Source organism: Condylura cristata, unplaced genomic scaffold (assembly GCF_000260355.1).
Source record: "Condylura cristata isolate star-nosed mole 26May11 unplaced genomic scaffold, ConCri1.0 scaffold00024, whole genome shotgun sequence".
In the NCBI taxonomy this organism is placed as follows: Eukaryota; Metazoa; Chordata; class Mammalia; order Eulipotyphla; family Talpidae; genus Condylura; species Condylura cristata.
Window position 1 is genome coordinate 30,580,736 of NW_004567125.1, and position 10,934 is coordinate 30,591,669.

The 10,934-nt window shown below is 59.5% G+C and overlaps 1 protein-coding gene across 1 annotated transcript in view; it reads right to left on the minus strand.

The window, feature by feature from the left end:
* Positions 1–1,381: 1,381 nt before the first annotated feature.
* Positions 1,382–10,934, minus strand: part of FCHO1 (FCH domain only 1) — a 30,515-nt gene continuing 20,962 nt past the window's right edge. The window contains exons 10-27 of the mRNA XM_012729278.1: positions 10,742–10,786; positions 10,553–10,631; positions 9,871–9,895; positions 9,451–9,508; positions 8,902–9,080; positions 8,794–8,818; positions 8,190–8,241; positions 7,602–7,693; positions 7,047–7,319; positions 5,188–5,300; positions 4,996–5,083; positions 4,766–4,874; positions 4,061–4,216; positions 3,624–3,756; positions 3,075–3,274; positions 2,465–2,520; positions 1,994–2,158; positions 1,382–1,629 (exon numbers count right to left, since the gene is read on the minus strand). Of these exons, the coding sequence (XP_012584732.1) occupies positions 1,607–1,629; positions 1,994–2,158; positions 2,465–2,520; positions 3,075–3,274; positions 3,624–3,756; positions 4,061–4,216; positions 4,766–4,874; positions 4,996–5,083; positions 5,188–5,300; positions 7,047–7,319; positions 7,602–7,693; positions 8,190–8,241; positions 8,794–8,818; positions 8,902–9,080; positions 9,451–9,508; positions 9,871–9,895; positions 10,553–10,631; positions 10,742–10,786 (1,871 nt within the window). The 3' untranslated portion in view covers positions 1,382–1,606. The remainder of the gene's footprint in view (positions 1,630–1,993; positions 2,159–2,464; positions 2,521–3,074; positions 3,275–3,623; positions 3,757–4,060; positions 4,217–4,765; positions 4,875–4,995; positions 5,084–5,187; positions 5,301–7,046; positions 7,320–7,601; positions 7,694–8,189; positions 8,242–8,793; positions 8,819–8,901; positions 9,081–9,450; positions 9,509–9,870; positions 9,896–10,552; positions 10,632–10,741; positions 10,787–10,934) is intronic.

Genomic DNA, 10,934 nt, shown 5'->3' on the forward strand with positions numbered 1-10,934 from the left:
CTCAAGGCCACTCGCCAGTGACCGTGCTGGCCTCTCTCAGGGAACCTGCCCCTCTCAAGGCAGCTCTTTCTTCCCACGTGTGCCTATGCAAGTGTCCTTCACTCCTCTGTCCTTTTCCCTAATAAACCCGCCCTTTAAATATAACTAATGTCTCTGTCTCTTGGAGAAACTCTCCTGGGAAACTTGCCACGTGCCGCTGAAGGGGGAGCACTACTGAAATCTTCCCAGGGTGAACCCAAGGACCCCTGCCCTGAGACGACATCGTTGCCACTGAGTAATTGTTCACTTTAATCAGCTACTTTTTCTATTATTTGAATTTTACCTCAATTAAGTGACCGAGTAGGTCACTCACCAACTGGAAAGCTACTTAATGTATACAAAGAGTTGGCCTGGAGGGGACAGTCCCCCCGGATCAGGCACTTGTCTCTGGCTCGTATAGGGGACCCTTGAGCCCAGCGAACCACATGGGCTAACAGAGCAAGGGTGAGCTCTGGACTTGCACCTGGGCAGAGAATGCCTGAAAGAGGGGGGCCACCTCACTCGTTCCAGAGCCCTAGCACAATGTTTGGGGCAGGAGAGCACTTACACTGTACTGCCAGCGCCTGGCGTGTCCCCCATTGGATGCAGGCACTGGGTTGTGTGCTTGCTGTGCGCTGAGGAAGCTCCCTGAGCCTCTGGCAGAGAGAGGCTTTCTCTCCTCACCCCTATAATACTTCACAGATGAGGCAACTAGCTGGGACAGAACCCTTCATTTTGGGGGAGGCAGGATCAGATAGGATCCTTCCTTTGGGAGGAAGAATCAAAGAGGGCACAGGCAAATCTTGCTTCCTGCTTGCTGCAGGGCCGGGCAGCAGGGCCCCACACGTCCACTGGGACCAAGGACTGGGCCAGGGACTGAGCTCAGCCGGTCTGCTGCTCCACACACTCTGCTGGCCCCGTTCAGACCCTCTTGCCTGCTGGCACCGAGGACCGTGTCCAGGAGCTCTGTCCCGCTCAGGGCTGCGTCCCTGCTTCCTGACATCTAGTAGGATTGTGTTCGTGGCTAACTCACTGCTTCTCATGGAATTCCAAACTCATCATCTCTCTGCCTACAATGCGTGGCCCATTGTGCGAACTCTTACTCATAACTCAAAGCCTCACTTGCAATGCCCCTTCCTCAGGAAGTCTTCCTGACACCCCATCTAGGTTCCTCCAGGGCCTGGCCCTCCCTTGAGCCCAGAGAGGATGTCCATATCTGCCCTGTTTCTCTCCCCCCATCACCCTGCACAGGCTGGACCTGGGGAAGAGGGGTGACATTAGGGGTGTTAGATCTTCCCCATTTAACCACCTTCTCTCTGGTGAGGTAAACGAAACTTCCTGGAGCAGAAAAAGGCTCTTTTAAAATTTTATTAGAAAATAAAGTGTTTATTCAAAGGACATTAAAAGGCCAAGGACTTGTGGGAGTTGGCATGAGGAGGAGTGACTCTCGTAGGCTCAGACAGACTGGACAACTGGACGTGGGGCTCCTTCTCCTTGGAGTCAGAGCCTCTGGGGAGGCTTGGGGGGGACCCCAGGGCACAGCAGAGGGAAGTGCTGAGCTGGAGCCAGCAGCAGGCGGGCTCTGCACCTAGCAGCTTACCAGGTACATCCCTGTGGAGGGAGGGCCATGAGGGCACAGGAGAGAGGGGGACCCATGCCTCTGACCCACGACTCTGCAAAACATCCAGTAAGCTGCTGCTCCCACTGCCCTAGTAGCCCCATGGGGCAGGGATGGGGAATGGAAGGGGGGTGGGGGTGGTGTGGCAGTGGGGTCCTCTCCAGAGCACACCTCAGGCACTCGTGCCTCTTCTTGACCCCTCCCACAGAGACCCCAATCATTTCTCCCACCCTGGGGCTCCAGGCCCCAACACCCACCTATCCTCCCCAAACACCTACGCCTTCCCCACCAGTGCCCCTGGCAGAAGCAGTGGGCAGTTCAGGGTCTCAGGGTGCTCAGAGGCAGGGCTGCGAGTACCTGTGGCGAATCTCCTCTTCACCAGCGACATGCGGTAGCCACTGCCCACCAGCTCCAGCTCCACCCCTGACAGGGTGGTCCCCTCGCTGGTGAACTGGGCGGCCACAGGGCTGGGCGTGCTGGGCCCCGACCGTGGCTCCCAGCTGGCGGACAGGCGGCCGGATCCTGGAAAGGCCTGAGGTCAGCTGCGCCACCCTTGGCCCATTTGCTGTGAGCTGGGCACTCCCCGGCCCTGGCCCCTGCGCTCCGCTGATCTCCTCTTGGCCTCCTGCCCACTCGCCTGTGGCCCTGCAGGGCTGTGTGTGGTTCCCAAAGGAGTGGGTGCACCTGCCTCGTCTGTCCTCGGGGCGCCTACTCTTCCAGCTTTGCCTTTTTGAGCATTCCTCAATGTTCACAATTCTCTGCCCTCCCCTTCTACAATCCCAATTCTCCCACCTGATCCCCCATGACCTCTTGTACAACCATACTCACCCCCGGCTTCCGACACATCTGGAAGTTTCCAGAGGAGCCGCTTCTCCTCCAGGTTCCTGGTATCAAGAGAAGCTCGGTCAGGTCTCCCCCCCCACCGACACTCAGGACCCCACCCCCCACAGGACACTCAGCTACCTCTCAGTTACACCCCAGAAACCAGGTCCCCTCCCTTGCCTCCGTTTCCCCAGGTATGAAATGGTGGAGTAGCTGGTTCCTGAGGGCCCCATCACCCTGCATCATTTTTAGATAAATCTGACTTCTCTGGGGCAGGTTCTTTGTACAGAAACAATGGGAACATGGCTTAATGAAGCCCCGGGATTAAGAACTGGCAGCTGGGTTTAAATCCTGTGGTGACCTCAGATAAGAAAGCTAACCTCCATTCCCCAGCCCCACCCCTTGGGGGAGGACAGCAGCCTGACCTAGACTGGCCCCGGCCAGTCGGCTTGCGGCTTGCACAGAGCACTCAGAACATGCCTGACAAGCAGCTGGAGCTCCCCCCTGCACGTTAGCGTCACCCTTAGAGGTCCGCAGAGAGAGCCCACAGGACAGACAGACCCTGAGTTGCCGCATCAAGGGGAGGTCTGAGGAGAGGTGGGGCACAAACCCTCACCAGGTGGCAGCTGGCTGCAGGCGGACGTTGGTCACGGGCTCCCCCACAGGCAGCAGGATCTGGACGTTGGTGAGCGGCGTGGGCACGGCTGTCGCACCAGGCCGGTAGCTGTACTCCACCGAGACCTGAGTGAGGGTCGCCCCGCAGTGCCAGTGGGCGGTCAGCTGCAGGGGCACCGACTGCGGACCTGGGCGGGAGAACTAGGAGGAACAGGAGAAAGGACACAACTCGGGCTGGGGTGCGCTGCCACTCTGGGCACTCCACTGCCCAGATGCTCCCCTTTCAGCCTACCAGACTCCACTGCCCACAGCACCTCATTCCAGGGAGACTTTGGAGATGAGAGCCGGTAGTACACTCTGTGTCCAGGAGAGGGCAGGAGAGTGCCTCATGCTAGCAAAGTCACCTGCTTGCCGGCAGCCCTATCACTTACCTGGCCAGGTGTCTGGCAGGGTCCTAGGGAAGGGACTCTTCTAATTTGCAAAATGTTGCCATCGACACTTCCAGAGACCTCCCTCCCCTACTTATTCACGTCTCAGCCTTCAGACCCACCTGGTACCGGAGCAACATTAGGTTGTAATAGGAGGCAGCTGGGTTCTGCTCTGCCTGGCGTTGCAGGGCTTCGGTCAGAGCTGCCATGTTGAGCCAGAAGTCTTTGGTCTCAGGGTCACTCTGGGAGGGGTCACTGCAGAGACCAGGAATGATCACCCTGTCCTCAGGAGATGCCATCCCAGGGTCCCCAACATCCCACCTGCCCTAAAGGCTCCCTAAAGATGCAAATTCCAAAATCCCAAAGTAACCTGGCCCCCCCCCAAATAAAAAGACTTGGGGTGGGGGGAAGGTAGGGAATAAAGAAGACACAGAGAGGGAGAGACACTTGCTCTGGTTGCACAGCAAATCTCAGGAGACAGAGCAGGTATTCAGAGGAACCCTAGGTGTCCACCAACCGGCCTCTGGCCCCTGCCCCTGCCCGCTTCCTCCCACAGTACCTGAAGAGCAAGTCAGCGTTGGGCTGGAAGTGCTCAATGGGGGCTGTGTGCACCAGGCGGAAGCTGAGGACCGGTGGGGGTGGGGTCCCGCTGAACACCCTCACTATGCCAGCAGGGAAGGTCATGGTCAGCTCCCCAGTTACTCGAGCCAGGCAGCTGGGGTGGGGGGTGGGGAATTGGACTCTGGCTCAGGGCCCTGCCAGCACATCATCCTCCCCTCTCCCTTGGCTTTGCTGAACCCTGTGGCTCCCCAGTTCCCTTAGAAAAGTGGGTCCTGACCACACCCCACATCTTCACTTCCCGTCTCCTCCCTGAATCCCTGGCTGGACAGCGATGCTGAGTGATAATCGCTTCTGCCCCCTACTGCTGGCACGCGGGCAGGACGGGCACAGACAACACTGAGGGTCTCCAACTCGCCTCATCTCTGTGTTTGATTTTAAGAACTTTTCGGCTAGGTCTGCCTCCAGATTATACCTCTGGTCTTATCGCTCTCCTTCTGTGCCCATAGTGACCTCAAGGGCGCTCCTCTAACTGGGCCACAATGCCTCCCCCACCCCAACATGCTCGCGGCTCTCACTGCCCCGGGAGAGGGCCTGGCAGCTCAGCTCAGCGTTCAAGGCTCTTGCACAGCACAGGCAGGACCACAGCCTCCCAGAGCCCTGTGGCCCGGCGGTCACGGACTGCACTGTTCACACCACCACGTACCTGGTGCTGTGGCCCCGGAAGTAGGCGTGGACATACTCCGTGAAGGCGATGGCCACAGGCAGAGCATCTTGGGAGCCTAGGACAACAGGGCTCGGGCCCCGGGAGACTCCTGGAAGTAGTGGTGGTGGGAGCAGAGAGTGGGCACAGGTACCAGGCTTTAGAACACACCAACAGGGCCTCCATCATATCACTCAGCTACCCGCCCAGACCAGAGGAGGCGCCCCACCTACCATGCCCTGTCTGGGATGGGAAGCTGGGCCGTTCTGGGGCTGTGCTGGGGGCCGAAGAGCCCAGTGGGGAGGGACTCAGGGAACGAGACTGGAATCGAAGGACACAAGGCGAGCTGTGAAGCCCCCAGGGGCAGTGCCTGCAGGCTGAACAGAGGCCGCCCGCAGCCCCCCTGCCTTGCGCCCTTATCCTACCAGGTCCCCGTTGCTGCGCGTGAGGGGGCAGGACACCTTTCTGGACCGATGTCTTTGCGGTGGGGCTGCCAGGCCCTCCTTGGGTGTAGGCTCAGCAGGTGCGGGCATCAGGTCTGTGAATAAGCATGAGGGTAGACGTGGTTCCGGCCTGCCCTGCCCCGCTGCCCCAGGGCAGGAGCTCAGCCGTAAGTTGGAAGTCAGGCTTACGGGGGGGACACCCCTGATGGTCTGAAGTCCTTGGCTGCACTCAGGTGCTGGACAGGACGGCGGATGCCACCCCCGAGCCTCCCAGACACCGACTCTGGCCTGTAAGTGGTGAGCTCCCTGTTGGTGGGGGTGTGCGAGCGAGGGCTGGGGGCCTCGGAGGCGGCCACACCAGGGTGCGGGGGGTCTGGCAGGGGACTTTGATCCAACAGCCCGCTCAATGCTGGTGGTGAATCTGGCAATGCCACCACGTTCATCCTCTCTAAGGGATGAGAGGAGCCCCTTACCCTGGCACATATCTGAGTCTCTCTTTTCTAATCTCACTGGTCACAGCACGACACCCAGTGTGCTCTGCTGTGCCCCATCCAGTCACGAGCTTTTCTACCTCCCCCTCCTGCCCACACCCCGGGTGATGCTGCTCTCTGTTTCTCGGCCCTGGCACTGCTGACAGCTGGGGCTGGAACATTCTCTGTGGTGAGCCGTCCTGTACACTGTAGGGTACCGATTCGCACCCCTGGTCTAGACGCACCAGTGGCCAGCAGCAACCCCCTCTACCCTACCTTCTTCAGGTGTGAGAATCATATATCAGCAGTGACACTGCCAAGTGTGACACCTGGCACCTGGAATTGGTGAACTGGCTCAGTTGAGAATCTCTGTTCTACTCATCTACACGCATGGTCTACACTCTCCCCTCAGCCTCCCTTGAACTAACTCCAACTAGGCCTTTCTCTTCGGGGGCCTTGCGTGGTCACAGCCCACAGCTCCCCTGGCTCAGTTCCCCGGAGCCCAGCGGCTGGCTTGGCTTGCTGCCCCTGTCACTCCAGCTCTCCCAGATCAGCCCCAGGAGCTCGCCCCTCCCCTCCCTTCTCTCTTCTCATGCAGCAGCCATGGGGTGCTCCAGGCTGGCCCCTGACCTCCAGGGCCTCTGCCACCTACCACCCACCTGCCAGCTAAAGTCCAGCCTCAACATGCCCGACCCAGGGGCTTCCTCCCAGCCCAGCTGCCCTCTGCCCCTTCTGCTTCCTCCCATGACTGGGCAGCCCAGGGACTGTCAGCCCTGACCCCTCTGCCCTTTGCCCCCACATCTGTTGGCCTACTTCCTCCATTATCACTTAGTGGACTCACCTTCCTGGTCTTTATCTCTGTCTTTAACCCCTAAAGAAGCAGAGGGAGCCTGGCTCCCCAGTCAGGCCCTCCCCGCCCCCCGCCCCCCCATGGCACCATCCTGCCCCCCATCTTGGGGGCCCACCAGGCCCTGACAGTACTAACCCCGTCCTCTGTTTTGCATCACTGTTGCAGCCTCAGCAGCCTCCCAGCAGCCCCTCAAGGGGCCTTGTCTACAGTTACCCCAGGGCCTTTGCATGGACTGTGCCCCTGCAGAAATGCCTTGGTCTCATGTCTTCCTCCCATGTCCCCTCCATTAGTCTTCACATCAGCTCAGATGTCTCTCTCCAGGGGGACCCACCCTTCTGCGCCCTCACCAGGAGCTGCCACTTCCTTCCTTGTTAAAGATCAGCTCATAATTGCCTCTGCAAGGGTGGAGGCTCCCCACCCTCAGTTCCAGCCTTCAGCACCCTGAGCACAGCAGCTATGCAACCCTCTCCCTCCCTTCCCCTGGCTCTGGTAGCTCTCCGACCCTGGTTGGCTGGACTCACCTCCAGGTACAGCTTCCAGGCCCCAGGGGCCAGGGGCCAGCGGGAAGGACTGTGGAGAGTCTGATGGCGGCAGGGGACGTGTCGCCCTCAACTCGGAGGACAGAGCCCTACAGCCAGGTGGGCTCTGTGGAGTGCCTGGGCGGGGGACCCAAGAATCTGGGGAGGGGCCAGGCGCTGCGTGGGATGGGGAGTCCAGGCCGGAGTCCTCCACATTCTCAGGAGATGAGGAAGAGAAAGGTGAAGGACTAGAGGTGAAGCCCAGGCTACTGGAGCCTGAGGGAGGAGGAAGAAGTCCATTGATGCCACATCCTTCTGCCCAGTGCCACAAAAGCCCCACCTTGAAGGTCCCATCACTGGTACTGGGCTCCACCCACCTCATTGATCTGAGAATCCCCTTCCCCTTCCCCTCAGCACACACACTGACCACAAATGGCCCTCATGACTTCCCTCCAGCGGAGCCCACCCTTCAGCCAACCACCAGAAGTTAGCTACCCTTGTGAGGGCCCCACACTCCTCCTGCTGGACCCCAGGAGCATGCAGCCCCTCCCCCATCACCTGTAAAATCTTCGTGGTCAAAGGCAGACTCTAGGGGTGGCCCAAAGAGGCTCTTGGAAACCTGTTCGTCGGATTGAGGCTTCTCTGCACAGCTGGGGGAGAGTGGGCAGCAGAGAGGGGCGTCTGGGGTCTCCACTCGCCTCCCTCTTCAGGGTCTTTGCATCTGTGGCTCTTGGTATGAAGCTCCTGGCCCTGTTCTCCCTGCGGCCACCTCCCACCCTTCTTCAGCCTTCAGATCAAAGTCCCCCGGGGAGGTTCTCCACCACCTGCCCACTCCTATCCCCATCACAGCACCCAGGAGCGTTGAAGATGCTCTGACTTACTATTCTTAAAAGCTGAGCCACTTGATGTAACTGAGAAGAGGGAACTGAGTGGCTCATAAATCCCCAGGAACCAAAAAAGCACAGCAAGTGCTCATCAACTGAGTCAAGGGCCCCTCGAAAGCAGAATACCCTAAGTTCCCTGCCAGGGTGAGAGAAGGGAGGAAGAGATACATGGGGAGGCAGCAGAGGAGAGGAAGGGGGAAGTGGGAGAGAGCTCCCAGCTGACCACTCATGTTGACCCAGTGCCCACCCCTGTGGAACCTACCTGCTGGTCCTTGGGGCAGAGCGAGGCCTCTGTGGTTTGCCAGCAGCATCCCCTACAAGAGATGCATCCAAACCTTGGCTCAAGCCCACCCTCCCCTAGTTAGGAAACACCTAAACCCCAGCACTGGTGCCTTCCTCCAGGAAGCCCTCGGACTCTCCCTCTGGGATAACCCAGCAAGGCTCCCTCCCTCTGTCCGGCCCTGGCACTACAGGACTGGCATCTACACTTGGATCTGCTTCACCCACACTGGAAGCCCCCCAGAGCGTACAGAGAGGGCTGCTGTCCCACTTCACAGACCAGGAGACCAAGGTCATCCAGTCAGCTGCCAAGGTCACCAGCAAGCTAGGCAGAAAGGGGTCAGACTTGAGTCAACTGTCTCTAGGTCTTGGCTTCTTTCTAGACCCCAGCTACCCTTTTCAGTTCTCATTCAATTCTCACAGCCACATCATTTTACAGGAGAGGAAACTGAGGATCAGAGTGGGTAAGCAACCTGCCCTAATCACACAGCAGGACTGAGCTTCGAGACCATGCTCACGTCCAGGTCAGCCCTCCCTCCAAAGAGCTCCCTAAACTGGAACCCCTCCCCCCCAGGCAGGCTACTCACGTGAAGAATGACGTTTCATGGTGCCCTGTGGACCAAGTGGGTGGTATCAGGGTGGGGCATGCAGCCAACCCCACCAGCCCTACCAGAAGCACCCCTCCCACACCTCACCCCTGGGCCGGGAGGAAGGATGAGGCTGCCGGCCGTCGCCCTGAGCTGCTCAGCTGCAGCCTCAGAGCTGCAGGCTGGGGCTCGGGCGGGCGCAGGCTTGATGTGCACGTAGAACTTGCGGGGCTCCTCATCATCGAAGTCCGAGTCGCTGGACGAGAAGCGGGAAGGTTCAGCCGTGCGTGCGCTGTAGTCAAGGAGAAAGCTGATCCTGACGTGGGGTCTCCTCCCAGTGCCCTCCATCTGACCCTTTCTGTCACCCCTTCCTGTCAAAGCCTCAGAGAACACTGTGGTGACCCCAGCACCATGTTTTGCCCTCCTTGCATCCCTCCGCTCTACAGGCCTTGGCGCCCCCTCCTCCGGGAAGCCCTCCTCAATCCTCCCCTGGGGCAACTAAGCTCCCTCTTGCTCTTGACCGCTCCTGACCCCACCGGACAGCGGTCTGCCTGTGACTCTGCTTCCACCACACTGGCGGTCCCCCCACCCAGGGTGCATGCCGAGGGGGTTGTCCTTGTGCTAACAGCTAGCTTCCAGGGGGAGCTGTGAGGATATTGCTTTGGGTCGCATCAGGCCGGACAGTGAAACCTTCTTCATCCACTTCTGGACATGTCTGCGGGGGAGAGGTGTGTCAGACTCCCCCTGACAGAACCCTCCATTTCAGCCTGCCAGGCTGCATCCCACTCATCCCCGCCTCCAGGCCCTCACTCAGACCTAAAAATAACCCGATGGCAAAAACTCTGTTCCCCTGAGTGTGGGCAGGTTTCTCAGGGAACAGAAGGTGCCCCTGCCCATCCTGAGAGGGAGGATTATGTAGGACATCAGTTCCTCCCAAACAGTCCACAGGAGTTTGTATTCCCAGTGGGACTTGAACCTGGCCACTACACGGTGCCCCCTCCAGCCCTTTGAGCTCTGGGCTCTGGGGGCTAACGGGGGACTGAACCCTACTGAGCTGGCTCCTCCCAGCGTACTCACCCCTGAATCGGGCTCCAGAGAACCTCTGAAGATGGATAAAAGAAACTGGTGTTAGCTCCCCAACTTTTCTGTTCCCTGCCTCCCCAACACTGGACATGGCCCCTGCGAAGTTGTCCTGAGAGAGCCCACGGGCAGTGGGGCCTGGCAGCTTACTTGGGGTGAGGGCTGGTGGATCTGGAATAGTCAAGCAGGAGGTGTTCTCAGCTTGGAGGGGAGAAGCCTGGAACTAGTCTGAAGGGTTGGCCTGAGAAAGCAGGGAATGCGGGGCAGGGCTCGCGGTGGAAGCCACGAATCCCAGGCTAGCTGGGAACGTGGGCGTAGGAAGGAGTGGTCTTAGGCTGAGCAGGGCGACCCTGTGCTCATTCTGCCCAAGGAAGGGCTACTCAGCTAGATTAAGTGGGGGGAGGAGCAGAGCCAGGCCTGACAGGGCAGGACCTGGGGCCAGTGAGGGCATGCAGCCCCGGCTCCAGCCTCGGCCAGAAGTGGAATTCTGGATTACCCTGTGTAGTGTAATACTAGGACGGAGGAGCTCCTGCCCTAACCTGGGTGGAAGGAACCCTAGGCTAGCCTGGGACAGGAATGCTCCCGAGCTACTCCAAGCAGGGGGTTTCTGGGCTAGCCTGGGCAGGGGGAGTCACTCCCACTTAGCTTAGCTCAGGACTGGGTGGGGGTGTTTCCTCACACTGCTGCAGGTGGCTCCCGGTCCCGCCGGTTCAGTCCTGGGAGGCGAAAGGCCTTGGAACCCCGCAAACGTTTCATTGCTGAGGACAGATGAGGGGGACAGTTAAGTCCTGGGTGCCCCCTTCCCATTCCTGTGTGCCTCCCTTGTCCACACGGTCCAGCCTGGGCATCCAGGTCCAGACGTACTTGCCTTCCTGCAGGGCAGCCTCGCTGTATGCCTCAAAGTCCAAAGGCCCTGGGACAGAAGAGACGGAGACGCTCAGCTGGGAAGGAGACTGGATCTGGGGAGGGGAGCGGACATCCTGGGCCGCCAAGGGCACCTGGATCTGAGTGCAAGGCAGGCCCAGCACAGGAGGCGAGAAGATGAACCAGCCTCAAGAGGG